This window comes from Phaseolus vulgaris, chromosome 4 (assembly GCF_051622355.1).
Source record: "Phaseolus vulgaris cultivar YP4 chromosome 4, ASM5162235v1, whole genome shotgun sequence".
Lineage (NCBI taxonomy): Eukaryota > Viridiplantae > Streptophyta > Magnoliopsida > Fabales > Fabaceae > Phaseolus > Phaseolus vulgaris.
In genome coordinates this window covers 7,097,644-7,115,225 of record NC_143501.1, presented here as the reverse complement: position 1 = coordinate 7,115,225, position 17,582 = coordinate 7,097,644, and the positions used below count along the sequence as shown (strand labels likewise).

Here is a 17,582-nt window from a genome sequence, read left to right as displayed (position 1 = left end):
AAATACAATTTGTATTGAATCATGATATTGGTATGCATCAACCTCGAGATTAGGTATATCAGTGGTTGTGTTCTACTTGCTGTTAGCAATTTATATTCTTTTTATTTCAATTCATGTTTACATTGCCTTCATTTCATACTCAATTTTTTTTGTATTATAACATGTTTTGTTTTTCTTTATTTTGTTCAATTAGTTAAAAAACAAAATAAAATTTATCTATGGTGAGTGTCATTAACAATATACATGAAATTTTACAAGAAAAATATTTAGAAATTATTTAGTAATGAATCGGGTTTACCATGTCAATAATATATTCTTTATGAATGTCTTTCCAATGAAAGATATAACAATTTGTATGTCTCTTTACCAAGCTTCCAAATGCACTTAGTAGAATTTCCCCTTCCCAATCGAAAGGATTTTCAAAATAATCTACTTCAATAAGTATAATTTCCTAACTTGCACGACCCACAGATTTACATATATGTATAACCTTTTGTATTTTTTTTTAACTTAGTGAATATATTGTAAAACCTTACGATAAATAATTTTGTTAACCAAAGAGTAAATACAATTTGTATTGAATCATGATATTGGTATGCATCAACCTCAAGATTAGGTATATCAGTGGTTGTGTTCTACTTGCTGTTAGCAATTTATATTCTTTTTATTTCAATTCATGTTTACATTGCCTTCATTTCATACTCAATTTTTTTTGTATTATAACATGTTTTGTTTTGCTTTGTTTTGCTCAATTAGTTAAAAAACAAAATAAAATTTATCTATGGTGAGTGTCATTAACAATATACATGAAATTTTACAAGAAAAATATTTAGAAATTATTTAGTAATGAATCGGGTTTACCATGTCAATAATATATTCTTTATGAATGTCTTTCCAATGAAAGATATAACAATTTGTATGTCTCTTTACCAAGCTTCCAAATGCACTTAGTAGAATTTCCCCTTCCCAATCGAAAGGATTTTCAAAATAATCTACTTCAATAAGTATAATTTCCTAACTTGCACGACCCACAGATTTACATATATGTATAACCTTTTGTATTTTTTTTAACTTAATTCATAGTCATGACATTTACCAATATATCTAAAACAATGTTATACTTGTATTTTCAAATGGGAACAAAATTAAACACATTGCATCTTATATGCATTATTGGTGTACACATGATTCCTTAACTTTTTCTGCACTTGATATTGTCGTAATCATTCTCATCTCAAGAATCCTCGATGTCATAGTTCACATGGTCATCTTCAGGGTAGTAATGATTCTCAATCACAACTTGATAAATCACTTAGTTTTTTTTCCGCTTTCTCTTACTCATCAAACCATACTCTGTCAAGGAGTCTAAAAAATCAATTATCTCACCGTAATTTTTTTCGGTTGTGAGTTGTTAAAATTATTGGCGGGGAGTAATCAAAAGAGTAAGAGAAATGGGAAAAATAACCAATTAACGAAGTCAGTTGTAATGATCAATCATTCTTACTCTGAAGATGACGATGCGGAATATGATATTGAGGATTCCTGTGATGAGGATGATAACGAAAACATGAAGTTGCCACAATGGTTGAGGAGGTATAATTCACCAGTATACATATAACATATGTTGGAATTAAAAAAAAATTATTCAATGTTTACAAAATATTAATTATTACATATATATATATATATATATACATACATATATATATATACATATATATATATAGTTGAGTAACTTAACAAAAGTCTTACTATTTGAAATAATCCAATAAGAATAAAAATAGGGATGAAAATGAGTCTAAATTGAACAAAGGTCACATATGACCTCTCTAGGTTCAGATCTTATGATAATATAAAAAGAGATCATTTCTTTCATTTGTTTCAGATTTGCAAAGGTTGACAAAAGTAGAAGGTGAAAGAGATACAACTTTGCATATGAAATATATCAATAAAAAATATTATACAATGAAAAAATGTGTTTTTGTAGCCAAAATCAATAATCATTTTACCTCTTCACGAAAAATATATTAATTATATATGTGTGTTTGATCATCTCAATAATCAATTAAAACCCTATAAATTGACTTATTTTTATTTTATTTAAGAAATAAGATTATCAGAAAAGAAGTCAATTTAAAATTATAAGTACCTACACAAGAAACCAACTTAATTATATAAGAATTATAATAATAACAAGAAAAAAATCATGATAATCAATAAAGTACTCACTTTGATTGTTTCTTTCCCGTGCCACCTTATTCTAGGCAACACCTACAAAATTTTTAGCAAACCCTATAATAAATACCAAAGAATCTTACATCTGAAAAATTGTCTCTTGAAAAGTGAATGTGTCTGTCGATTGTAAAAAGTAGACAAAAGCGTATTAAAATCATAATCAAAGTTAAAGGAAAAAGAATAGAACCAATACAATTGGTGAAACACCAATCACTACTCTGATTTGTCCTTAATTTGCCCTGAAGACGATCTATGGTGATAAGAACTTCTTTTTTGCTCTTCCTTTTTCTATTGATTTTTCTTTCCACACACTCTTTGAAACTACAACACTACCTCATCCCTTATCACCAAGTAACCTTCAAAAGTATATAAGATTATGTTTTGTACTCTATTAGTGATCTCCTTTTTATAGCCTTAAATTGCTAGGGGTTGATGTGCTAGAGAACGGCGCATCCAACAATTATGTAAATTAGGGTTTTGAATTTTTTTTTATAAACATGCTCAATTGTAATGGGCTTGGCCCACTTTACAATGGTATCTTTTCTCTTATTTTCACACAAAATGGATTTGTGGGCTGTTTTTTTATATAAATTAAAATAATAAGTTAAATAGATTCAAAATTTCTAAAAGTCGATTTTTTTTAGTCCACATTATCACTACAAAGTATTATCAAATAAGTATGTATTAGATACAACAAAATTATATAATAATAGTAATAATAATAATAATAATAATAATAATAATTCTACAATGTGTGTATATAATACTACAGTTTTTTAACGATAAAAAAAATATAGAATAAAACATTAAAACATTTTTATACAAAAGTTTAATAGTATGTATTACTATGCACAATGACATCTTTATTCATACTTAACAATTTATCAATCATGTGTAAGATAGTAAACTTTTATTAAAAAAAAGTTACAAACATTTGCGAAACACAAGAAAACTTATGTGAGCAACTTATACTAAAGTAAATAAAGCCTATTTTGAAGAAAAAATATTCTTAATACAATTTGGTATAACCTGGTATTAACAAAAAGGATCTTATCAATAATTCATTGATTTGCACATCTATTTTCTTGTACGAAAATATGTAAAAATCCAAAATGCACAATTTTTTTTTAAGAAAACATAATTACCTTTATCTTAACCTTGAGAGAACCAGACCAACTTCAGGTAATGTTTATTGGACAAGCATAGAATTACTATTCTTTTCAAGTTCAATTCAAACCCTTTTAAGTTTTCTTGTTCAATAATTATCAATATCAATTCAAATCCTAGAGTTGTATAAATCTCATAATAAATAGAGAAGACTCTTAAAAGTCCCTTTTTACATATGCTACAAATACATGGACTTCAGTAATAACTAGGATGACCTTTGTTTGCTCCATCTAATTAATTAATTTGCAAAATTCTATATGCTTATCTAGAATGACAAGTTGTATTAAATAATTTTAGAAATGAAAAACATAAGTTGGAATATTCGTATATCTTTTTGATAAAGCACTAAAAAGAGGAATGGAGACATGAACCATATTAATAGTATTATAAACACTAAATAGTTTTCTCTCAAACCTACCTTAAAAATTGGTTATGGGTCCTTCCATACTGTCAAAAAATTTATACTTGTCTCATTCCATGTAATTCAACCAAAAGTTCATAAAACTATAGAAATATACATTGATATTGGAGAAAAATGGAAGATGATGTATATCCTACCTAAGACACACACAAAAATTTAAAAAACGTAGAGTGCATAAAGGTATAATAGGCATAGTTAGAAAATTAGAAATCCCAATTGAGTTTTAATATTGTAATTCTATTGAGAACTTTGATAGAGACCACTCCCAAGCAGCCCTCCTTGCGCAGTAAACACGCTTTGTTACATTTAAGAATAACTAGATTTATTTGGTGTACATCACCTGTCAAAATAAAGTTTTGAATCAAAGTCTTTAGTTCATTCAACAATTACTTAGGCTAAGCATAAATCTGAAACACTTATAACAACATACTTAATATGTTTGTATTTACAAGTTGAATTCTTCTCATTAAAGATAAAAGTTTTCCTTTCCAGGAATAAACTTTTAGTCTAACTTTATCCTTGATTAATAGTAATAATAATGATGATGATAATGATAATAATAAGGGTTATCCTTTATGAAGGTTTATTTTTACATTACCAAGGGTTAAAACCACTTGTTAAGTCATTTACCCGAGATTGTAGTTTCTCTTGCTAAATCATCCGTTGAAAACGTGTTTCCCGATGCTTTTTTAAACTTTAGGAAAAGTCAGTATTTAATGGAGGTTTTCAAACCCCCCCCCCCCCCCCCCCCCCCCCCCCCCCCCCATTAACTACCATGGGTTTAAAAACCCTTGTAAAGTATCATGGTTTTCAAAACCTCCATAAAATACCATGGATTTCAAAATCTCCGTAAAATATCATGGGTTTCAAAACCTCCGTAAAATATCATGGATTTAATGAGAAGGTTAGGGTTTGGTAGAGGGGTGGTGTGTGAACGTGTAGTGGTGGTGGTGGTGTGGTTAAAAGGAGTGGTGTATGGAGGGGTGGGTGGTTTTAGTTTTTGAATCTCTAATTTTGTCTTCTATGAGCTTAGTTAGGCCAATAGCTTGTGAAATGGAATAGGAGTTCAAGATGGTGATTTCTCTCCAAATCTCCAGGACAAGACCTAAGATGAAATAATTGAAAATGGTCTCAGGGGTTAAGTCATGTACACAGTTGCATAATTGTTCAAACTTGGCTTGGTAACCAGTGACAGTAGTATGTTGTTGAAGTTTGAATAATTTTACTTGGTGGTTTGTGTATGAGGAAGGTCTGAAACATATTTTTAAAGAACGTGTAAATGATGGTCAGTTGGTAATGTGGTGGTTTTTATGCAACTATTTAAACCAGCTAAGAGAATCTCATTTCATGTATAAAGGAACCATATACAATCTATTTTATGGAGAAATTTGGTAAAAATCAAAGTATTACTCTAATTGAAATAACCAATCCAGTGGGCTCAAATGATGAAACTACTCTGTCAACCATTGCGATTGGAGAAAAATGAAAGTGTTATGGACGGAAGAGAGGTATGGAAGTACATAGTATTGATGTTATTTAGAAAGAAAATAAAATTATGCTTTATTTAAGATTATTTAAAAACTTAAAATTGAATTTTTCACAATTTATATAAAGTTAATGGAGAAAGACATGGAGGTAGAGAAAGAATTTACTTACATTATATAATCTTCCATCCAAATAGGTGGTTCTTCTGCCTATTGGACCGGCCCATTGGACTGGCCTATGACATCAAACGATTACTATTCTACCTTTTGCAAATAATAAACTTTTTATTTGAAGAAAAGAAAGAAAGGAATCTGCATATAATGTAAATTTATGTGAAAAAGAAAACTGGGAAATGCCTCAGCTGTAAGGACACGTTTTCTGGGGCCTATTATATAATATTGTATAAGCAAAGTCTTAAATGGGGCCAATAATTTCACATTTATATATTCTTGCTTCAAAATTAGTTTTAAATACCACTTTACCAGCTATTAATTGCATACATACTCAGATACCCAAGATGCTAGTGTTCATTATTTTCTTCATTTTAGAAATACCAACTCATCTTTCAACTCTCAACTTATCCAAATAAGATTCTGCATTTTATAAAATTAACCATAAATAAAAGCCACTCTCATACGAACTTTCGTGGTCATAATTTGAGAAAAATAGAAAGAAAAAAAAATTGTTCATCTTATTACTCGATTATTATTATTTCAAAAAATTAATTATTCAGTTTTTTCTGTATATTTTACCATCAATATATTTTAGTTTTCACATATTTTACCGATTCATTTTATTCTTAATAAAGGAAGATGTGTCATGAAAAAATAGAAAAATAAGATCAAATGACATCATATTTAAAAAAATTAATAAAATGACGCCATTTTAATTTTTTAAAAGACTCATTTAGTGACTTGCCATCACTTTATTAAAAAAGTAATTAATTAATCAAATATGTAAAAATTAAAGAATTTTCTGCTAAAAGATGTTTAAATAATAATAATAATAATAATTAAGTGATAAAAGGTATATTATTAAAAAATTATACACCCTTACAAAATATTATTGATCTATATTAGGGCAAAATCATATTTATACTATAAAAAAATTATTGAAAAAATCAATTTTAAAAATAAAAAATAATTAATCACTATATTAATTAAATTAAATATTAGGTTAAAGATTAAAAAAAAATTAGTATTTAAAATAATTTCTAAATTTATAAACTAGTTTCTAAATTGGTATTTAATAAAAAAAATTATACTGGTTTTTTAATTTAGAAACTAAATTAAATATTAATATTTTTTGTAATTTATAAAATAATATTTAATTTATTGTGATTAATTATTATTATTTTCTTAGATTAATTTCTATTTAATGAATTTTTAGTAATGTAGAATGTTTTGGACTAAAATTAAGTGTGCAGTTTTTACAACTACATCTATCAATAAGGTTATTAAAGTTTAAGTGAAACTAAGTTTGAATCATCTTCATTCGAATTTTATAGATGAAAAAAGATAATTAAAAAAAATAGTCACCAAAAAAATTAGAAAATATTATAATTAAAAAAAATATGTTTAGACCTATTAGGAGGGTCCTAGTTTGATTAATGTTGATATGAAGGAATTAATCCATAGCCCCAAGAGTGAAGGAAGGTGACCTAAAAGACAAAGCAAGATATGATGCTTCAACACACACCAAAGAATCAACAAAATATTATCATAGCAATTTCAACTTGAACCAATTTTTCAAGAAAAGAATATATGGAAATTTCAAGGACAATTCAGCATGTGGGGCCACTCATGAGTAGCTTCACAATCCCTTCCCTTTCATCACCATCCAAACAACATTGTGTGTCTCTTTAACTTGCACTATATAAATTCCCATGCCTCTTTATACATGCCTATCATTGCCTTGTTAGAACCCTAGAACACCAAACCCTAGCTCCAAAACAAGGTAGAAATCAATAAAAAAAAGAAGGGTTTTGTTGTTGTTGTGTAAAAGTATCAATGGGGCATGCAAGTGGAAGCAATTACTCCTACTCCATGGCTGAGGCACCAAGTTCTAGTTTGAGAAACTCAACCTCTGCAATTCCTTACCTCTTTGGTGGTCTTGCCTTCATGCTTGCACTTGTGGGCTTGGCATTGCTTATCCTAGCTTGTTCTTACAGTAAAACTTCTTCATCTAATGGAGAAAGAGCAAAGAGAATGGGAATGGAGGTGGATTCAGAGCCCAAGATTGTTGTTATAATGGCTGGAGAAAGCAACCCTACATACATGGCCAAGCCACTACCATCCACTCACCATGCTCAACAACCAAATTGATTCATCAAGGTATATTACATGATCTCAGAAAATAGGAATAAAGAAAAAAAAAAGATAAAAGAAAAAAGAAAAATTCTTCTTCCCCTCAAATCCAGATTCTCTACTGGGTTTTTGTATTGTCCATCCAATATGTCTTTAAAATATACTGATTTTTATATATTAAAAAGAAATTTATTTTAAAATACTAAAATCAGTGTATTTTTGAAAATACATTTAAAGACAACACAAAAATCTACACTACTACAAGAAAATCATGAAATACAAATTAATTTTAGATATCAAAAATAATTAGTTGATATAGTGACTAAATTAGATATCATTTTAGAGACTAAAAAATTTTTATTTTCCAAATTAGTTTTTATCATTGTTAAATAGTTTCTAAATTGGTATCTAATTAGCTACCAAGATTCTAAATTGGTAACAAGAATCTTGGTAGTTAATTAGATATCAATTTAAAAACCATTTAATAATAATAAAATTTAATTTAAAAACCAAAATATTTTTTAATTTTTAAAATAGTTTCTAATTTAGTCCCTATATTAACTAATTATTTTTTGTTTTTAAAATTAATTTCTATTGTAGTGATAGAGAATGAAATTCCTTTCCCTCTTCATGTTTCTAGCAAATATAGTTTTCTTTGTTCATTGGCATATATGTATATACACCTTTTTGTACAATTCTTTAAGCTTAAGGAAGAATCAGTTATTGTATATTTTTCTCTGTTCTTTAGCACTTTCTTTTGTCAAATAACCAGTTAGATCATTTTTGCTATTGTTAGTATAAATATTTTTATTATTTTAATTAATTAAATATCATTTCAGATAAGAATAATATTAGCAATTATATCTGAACGAACTCTTTATTTGAGATTTACTAAAAATCATAAATTAATGAATTTTTGTAATATCGCTCTCTGTTTAATATGCTTCATCGCGAGTTTCTAGTTTTTAATAAAAAATTATTAATAATATAAAGGAGGTAAAATGTGTGTTATAGGCTTTAAAATAATTATCTAAAGTCAATAATCTTGTTATATATTTATAAATAAATTTTTGCTGGAATGTGTAAAATTCAAAATATTGCTTTTAATTCAAAATTTTAAAAGAATAAATATATAAACCCTTTTTTTATATTATTTGTTTTATCCATTTTTTTAATTTAAAATTATAATTCTTATTTTGTATTCTTAATAAGGTAAACCAAACTTAATACCAAATTGATGTGGACTAATCTCATATCAAATCTGATCATGCCTTCACTTTAAGAAGCCAAATCACTATACCATAAATATTAACTATCATTCAACAACACTCACTATAAAGGAATTCATATTTAGCAAATTCATATTCATTTTATATAGTTTAAGAATTTAGCATTTTTGCCTATATTTCATGAATATCCATTTCAAAATTCTAACTGAATGGAAAAAATTATTTGTCCAAAATAACACCTTAAGTTATTTAAAAATAATTTTCTTGTATCATGTTTATTTAATTTATAATTTTATATTAAATCAAAGTTTTTTATCATTATTCAATCACAAAAAATATTTAAAGTTTGTCTATATTTTTTAAGAAAATAACTGTTACTTAACTTGCCTCAAACCCGTTATTTATTTATTTATTATATGAATTGTAAAAAAAAAAAACACAGGTCCACCTTTAAAACTTGTGTTAACACAATAATTAATAATAAAACTTATGTTAACACAATAACTAATAATGAAACTTATGTTTCGAAGGCAGAGTCAAAATTATATACCTATATACTCAATACAGGTTGCAGTTTTGGTTTAATGATTTTTTTAATGTATATACACAAAAAACAATAATCATTAATTAAGAAAGAAATTAAAGATTGAGATTATACTTAATTTTAAATTTGATATATACATATTTTTATTATATAAAAAATCTAACAATTAATATTTTAATTAATCCTGAGAGCACTTTGTTCAGGAAAATGAAGTTCCAAGTCAACTTCATTTCATTTCTTTTTAAATTTTTGTTTAAGGTTATTTTAGAAAATTGATAAATACAAAAATTTTCTTAATTTTAATAAACTATTTATAAAATTTCTATTTACCTTTTTTGTTTTTATATCAGAAGATACATATATAAGTTAATTAAATACTAAATTATATAAATATAAATAATAAAAAAGAAATTAGTATTACATTAAATTACCACAATTAAAATGAAAAATAATAGAAGTATTTATTAATTCTCGATTTTTTTTATTTCTTATATAATTTTCAGGTACCGTTGAGAAATAATTATTGTCACTTCTAATAACTTCTACGAAATTGATATTATTCATAGTATTTACTATTAAAATAAGTAAATTTAAAAATATTACAAATTTGATAAATTATGTTTAGAAATAAAATTTTAAAATGAAAAGAATGCGTGTTATAAGTATGACTTTTATTGAATGTTTATTTTTTTTATTTAACTCAAATAGTGATTTGAAAGCACAATTTTTATTCAACGTTTATTTTTTATTTAACTCAAGTGGTGTTTTCAAGTATGATTTTTTTTATTTTTTAAATTTAATTTTAATAAATATTTTTTTTAAATTGTATTTCAAAGCGATTTTTTTTAAAAAAAAAAAGTGTGCTGTTAGACACGATTTTTTCATCATATAGAAGCACGATTTTATTTATTTATTTCAAAATAAATAAATAAATTCTAAAAATTAAAAGAAAGTCACGGAGTTACAAAATTCTAGTTTTAAATTTTGTTAGGACATTTATATTTATTTTATAAGCACATATTCTATATTTTTACACAATATAGCTAATTAATTAAATTAATGGTGTTAATTTAATGAAATTTTGAAAAAAAACTCAATAAAAAATTGAGAAAATAAATAATAATATTGAACACTCTCGATGAATTAAATAAATTTAATAAAGTGAGGATTGATTTTCAACCATAACACTTAAGAAAAGACTAATAAACAATTTTATTAATAGATTTATGGTGAGACATAATCATCATTGTTTTTATTTTTATTATTGTTTGTCGTTTTTAGTCTCACAATTGAACTTATATGAAGATGGTGTAGGTCTATAACAATCGATGGATGAGATTGAACTATATGTTAATAGCAATATTATTATAAGTGACAAACATATTTAGTAGGGTGAAAAAAAGATTTGATTAAGATAGAAAATTTTTATAGATATAAGGAACTTATGCATTGTGCAAGCATGTTATGATGATCCACTTATTTGAACACTAAAAATGATTAAAAACAATATTAATTGTTCTCACCGGTTGACCTTGGTCGGACTTGGAAGTGAGCTCTATCGAAGCGAATTTGTTTGGGTGTTGATCCGAGTTGAAGACGCTTTGTGATGAAGGGGACTTCGCCTGTTGATCACACTCCAACGATCAAGTCAGTGAGAGCATTCAAACTATAAATCTATATCAGTATAAGATTCAGAAAAGCTTACCTTTACTCGGGTTCTTAACCCCTTTTATCAACCAGAATATTACTTCAACAAGAAGAATATAATTTCAATAGTAAGAACATTTTGTTAACGTGCACCTTTATTTTCAAGTGCAATGCCACATTATTCTTAACAACTTTTATTTGTATTTAAAAGATATATACGCTTTTACTAATTCAATTATTCTTTTTGTTGTTTTCACTTTAATTATCATTTTCATATAGACTACCAAATATCTTGACCGACCTCGTAAGGCGTCATTGGGCCCATACCTGCCTCAGGGTGAATTGAGTATTTCTCACATAACATGTCTTATCGAGCTTACTACGCTTAAGTGCTTGAATCGAGTACTTGAGCACGTTCGATCAATACATTAACCAACACATTCTTGTGGAGATTGTTGAAGGTTTGAAGAAGAACCAACATGATAATAAAAAGTTGTGTTTTCATTTTTCTTTTTTCTAAAATTTTAATTATGCTTTGTTACAAAAATTACAAAAAAAGATAAAAAGTTATTTAATAATCTTTATCAACATATTGGTCCCTTGTGGGTAACGATTACTGCTAAATTTATAACTAAACTGTAGTAAGTGGGATTCAAAATCAAGTCTCTTGAGGAATGATCAAATAAGCTTTAATCATTACACCAGTCAAGTTTTATTATCATGTTATGATTATTATTGTACTTAATAGTATGATTATCAATATTAATAATATTATTGATATTTTTAAATATTATTAATATTATTAAATATTATTAATATAATTAATATTATTAAATATTATTAATATAATTAATATTATTAATATAATTAATATAATTAAATATTATTAATATAATTAATATAGTTAAATATTATTAATATAATTAACATTATTAAATATTATTAATATAATTAACATTATTAAATATTATTAATATAACTAACATGATTAAATATTATTAATATAACTAATATTATTAAATATTATTAATATAATTATATTATTAAATATTATTAATATAATTAATATTATTAAATATTATTAATATAATTAATATTATTAAATATTATTATTAAATATTATTAATATAATTAATATTATTAAATATTATTAATATAATTAATATTATTAAATATTATTAATATAATTAATATTATTAAATATTATTAATATAATTAATATTATTAAATATTATTAATATAATTAATATTATTAAATATTATTAATATAATTAATATTATTAAATATTACTAAATATTATTACTATTATTAAATATTACTAATACTATTAAATATTATTAATTATTATTAATATTAAAAATATTATTAAAAATTATTAATATTATTAAATATTATTAGTATTATTAATACTATTAAATATTGTGAATAGTGTTAATATTATTAATTTAGAGATTTGTAGGTAATAGTTGGTAGGTAATAAATATTCGTGGATAATAGTTGGTAGGTAATAGGGATCCATAATAGTGGGTAGGTAATAGAGATCCATGGATAATAGTTGGTAGATAATGTTGAATTTACCTACGAATTCAGATTTATGGATAATATATGTAGGTAATGTTGTTCGTAAGTAATATCCGTAGGTAATACTAAATTTACATACGGATTCAAATCCGTGTGTAAAAATTCGTAAATAATACTGATTTTTTTTTAGTGATATACATGCAAAGAAGTTATTTGGATTAAAATGTTAAAGGAACTCAAACACAAGCAACAAAAGATTGTTGTGTATTGTGTCTATTAAAGTGCCTTGTACATTGAAAGGAATTTTGTCTTTTATTCAATAACAAAAACTGTAAGTATACAAAATCACTTCACTTGTAAGTATAAAAAATCACTTTATTCAAGAAGTAGGTGAAGAATGAAATTCGAATATCACTAAAAAAAAATATTAAATAACAATAAAATTTAGAGACAAAAAATAGTTAGTCATTATATTAACTAATTAGATATTATTTTAGAGACTAAAAAATTATTAGTATCTAAAATGATTTCTATTATTAATAAAAAATTATAAAATGGTTTCTAAATTGGTATCTAAATTAACTATCAATGTTTTAACTACTAATATTTTATATTATAAATTAATCTTTAAAAGACTAATAGAGACTAATTTATAATATAACTTAGTAAGTAGTTAAAACTTTGGTATTGTAAAGACTAATTTAGAATATAAAGTAGTAAGTAGTTAAAACTTTGGTAGCTAATAATAGTTAAATACTAATTTAAAAACTATTTTATAAATTTTTTATTAATAACATAAATTACTTTAGATACCAGTAATTTTTTGAAGTTATAAAATTATTTCTAATTTAGTTAACTAGTTATTTTGGTATATAAAACTAGTTTTTATTTAATAAATTTTTGTAGTTTATGAAAAAATCTCACTAAATAAAACCTAGTAGATATATTGAAAAAAAAAATATTATGAAGACTGTACCGACCAGGTCATCGGGTGTGATGACGTGTCTTGCACGTGCTCGGGTGGGACGTGCTCAGTGGAACACGTAGGCTAGAAAAGATGAATGGTTCAGAAGTGGGCATAGTCGCCGATCTCTGAATTGGCGTTCTCCGATCTCTAGTGTGCGTAACCGGCGGTCAGCAGAGTTACGTCACAGTCGCCGTATGAGAGTGCTAGGAGATCAGATGATCCGAGATCGCCGGGGAATGCTAGGAGGTCGGGTGGTTTACACGCCGCCACAAGGAGCACATCGTCGGATCTCCCAGTAAACTTAGTTAAAGCTGTTGAAGGCTCAGAAGGGTAATTTCAAGCGTGTAAGTTCAGTAAGACGATTGTTGCACCAGCATGGGCATAAAGGTCGAGTGGGTTGGGGGGAACACCTTGCTCACCAGCGATAGGATTCCCAGAGTGGACATTCGTTGGTGGCAAGGTTTCCCCAGCTAGAGCATGCATGGCGTAGCAATAAGGAGGGTGCCACTTGCGACGAGCGATATCACAGAGATGATGCACTTTGCTGCATCCGATACTCGCCTTGTCAGGTGGTGTTTCACAGCGCATTACGTGCTAGGTTGCTCCTTGAGTTGAGGACTTAGCCGCGCGACTGGCTACTACGCAGAAGTGACGTTCAAGTTGCCCCAGCCCAGATGACGATACGTGTAGGGTTTGATGCTCTCAGTTACTCCAACCCAAGTGATGACACGTGTAGGGCTGGGAGAAATAAAGAAGTGACGCTCGAGTTATCCTAGCTCAGATGATGACATGTGTAGGGCTGGGTGCTACCTGCCATCCCAGCCCAGATGGCGACACGTGCAGGGCTGGATGCGAGCCACGAGTCCAAAAGCATAACGGCCTGGAGAGAGAAGAAACCTAGCTATAAAGGTAACCTTAACAGAATTTGCAGAGGTACGTTTTTCATTACGACTGATTCTATTAGGGTTGTGTGCCTTTAGTACGGTCCTACAGAGCATATTTTCTCTTAGTTTTTTGGGTGTTCTTGTCACTGACTTGAGCGTCAGAGCGCCATCGGCCGCAGAGGCGCCACCTTGTCTTTTTCAGGTTCTTAGAGAGACCATCTGTGGTGTGGACTTGGAGGGCACGTGGTGTCAAGCTGGTGAGAAAAATCGTGACGAGACAACGCTCTTGCGCTCAGTCAACCGGCAGGATCAAAGACTTTATTCTTTTTAGTTAAAGTGAGATAATTGTTAAACTTAGAGATCCATATTGGTGGGTCTTTCCTTGTTTTCAAATTTCTTCTTATATAAGGGAAGTCTTGTGGTGTGATTTAAATACAAGAGAAGCTATGTCAAAAAAAAAAGACTTACTACAAAATAAATAAATAAATAAATAAGAAGAGATTACTAAACACTTTCTTTCAAGATTATGGAATAAAAGACAAACAAGAGAAATGTAGAAGAAGTTTGAAGAAGACGTTACAAATATTTTTCTTAATAATTCTTATGATTTCATTGTAAATACTAATAAAGAAAATATTTTAACTTTCTATCTTAAAAGTACTTATAAAAAGTTTCTGCATAACAGCTAAATCATACATATAAAATATAATTATTTGTCAACCATATATCTGTCTTCATTATTTGACAGAATTGGACAGAGATGTTTCTGAGTGTTCATTTCTCTTCACACGGAAAAAAAACTATATAATTTGGTTTTTGAAAACAAAACAAAAAAGTGCTTTAAAAAAGTTGCAAACATAAGTATATTTCTATTATAAAAATTGCACCGCCATATTAGTAACCCTAAAAACTATTATTAAGGAATGCTTTTACTTCCTCCGACATGCTATTTAAGGTTTTATTTATTAAAACAACTTTAGTTTTTAAATATTTTTTTTTCTTTAATTGAGAAATAAATCTTAATTAATTGAGGACAAATTAAAAAAATAAATAAAATATTTTATAGTTAAAACTACAATCATTATCAACAAAGAGAATAATAAGCAATCTATGTAATAAGAAAACTAAGTTTTTTTAATTTGTGATCTCTTATTTTAGTTTCTCAATTTCTCCACATCTTAACATTTTAGTTCCTTTACATTAAAAAAATCGTGATCTTAAAAAATGCTTTTCTTATAAGAAAAATTAGGATTTCCACTCTGATTTAATTTTTTTTATTAGAAATGTATCTGAACAAAATATAAAAGTGTATATGGTTTAAGTTTCAACTTAAAAAAATCAGAACTAAATTAAATAAATTTTGCGATTCACATTAAATCAATTTCACAGTATTATTATATATTTTTTTTATTAGTGTATGCATTTAGTTTTACCTTTTCTATATGACACTAATTTTATTCTCATTTATTTGTAATCTTAAAAATTGTGTATAGTATTTAATAATTATTTTTTATCAAGAAATCAATGGTTAATTTTTAGTCTGCTTTATTTAGTTTTATTTATGATATTTTAAATGTTAAACATATTCCATTATTTCTCTATCAATAATAAATTTATAGAGATAAGCTAAGTTATATTTTTCTGCACACTCGCATATTTTATTATATAATTAAAATAATAAATAATATAATAATATTTAAAATTAATGTCTGTTTAATTGGTGTATTTCTAAATGCCAAAATTTAAGCTGAACAGAACCATTCAGATCTAAAAAAAAAGACTTAATCTGTTATAAATTTCTTGTTCAATTTCCTGTTAATTTTTTACGGGTTGGGTTAAAAACCTAAGTATAATATCATTAAATTAAATGTGTTAGCTTCTCTTTATCATTATATTGTTATTTATTATTTATTTATTTATTGTGGACACAGATAATTATGTCTGAACATATGTGTTGTCCTACATGTATTTTCCGTGTAACGTTGAAATGTTATCCACAACATTTGACTGAAATTGCTACGTAACGCGTAAATGACGTGGCCACTAGTTAATTAATTTGAAATTAATTTTATTTCACTAAATTCAAATTAAATGAAACTCTATATGGCATTGCCACGTGCTACTAACTAATTTATTTGTTGTTTGGCGTTGAAAAAGTCAAAGATTTGAAAGTGAAGTGATAACGTGATGGAAACAAGTTTCAACGTTTTTTTAAACCTAAGAGAATAATCACTTTCTTGAAAGCTATTGTTTATACAAACTTCAAGAACAAAACATTATAGAAAATTTTTACTTATTTTATAAAAAATTTAAATTTTATCCATTTTATTAAATTCCACCTCTTCAAATTAACTGATGTTTTTATGTATAAAACATAAAAACAGTTACTTTATAGTCACATCAAAACACAAAATCTTAATTTTTTAGTAACAAAATCAATGTAATTGACTGAATATATATTTGAATTTCCCAACATAAAGTAAAATTTGCTATTTATTAAACCTTATCCAAAACTTCTCCTATAGAAGTAATTGATTCATTCATGAAAAAATATGTTCCACCCAATTGCTTGAACAAAATAAATCAACATTTACAAAAACCCATAAGTATATTATTTATCAATTTAAATATGTTTTCGTTTCGAAATATTATTGTAGCATTTTATTCTTTTTAATGATTTACATGTTTGTTTGGTTTCTGATTTCTTTTTTTATTTTACATTAATTTTATTAATTTGACACGTTCCTCGAAAAACGTGTAATATTTATTTCAGAAATCGAAAAAATAATGTAAACTATATTTTATTGACACATGGAAAATTGTGATATATTTTTATGATTCTTGGTATAGTTTTAACATTTAAAACTCTTAAATGTGGAATAATTTTCAAATTTTAAAATCTCCTGACCAATATGTTATTATCTATATTGGTTGGGATATAAATATGATGATTTAATTAATTAGAGAGTAATTTCTCATTTCACAGAGTTAAATTTCCACGAACAAAATATAATTTTTAGAAATAAAGCAAAAATTATTAAGAAAAAAATCTATTTTTTACAGACAATAACATGTTTAAATTACAATAGCACAACGGTAAAAATGATAGTAAAATGTTCCTAAGTTTACACTTTGATCCTTCTACATCATTGTGTGTAAATTCAATTCATACAGA

General features: G+C 26.2%; 1 protein-coding gene across 1 annotated transcript; it reads left to right on the top strand.

The window, feature by feature from the left end:
- The first annotated feature begins 7,194 nt into the window (after positions 1-7,194).
- LOC150027854 (protein GLUTAMINE DUMPER 5-like) lies at positions 7,195-7,910 on the top strand. The gene has a single exon (XM_090301666.1). It carries the CDS (start codon positions 7,318-7,320, stop codon positions 7,630-7,632), a length of 315 nt encoding a protein of 104 aa, XP_090157792.1. The 5' UTR covers positions 7,195-7,317; the 3' UTR covers positions 7,633-7,910.
- Positions 7,911-17,582: the final 9,672 nt, after the last annotated feature.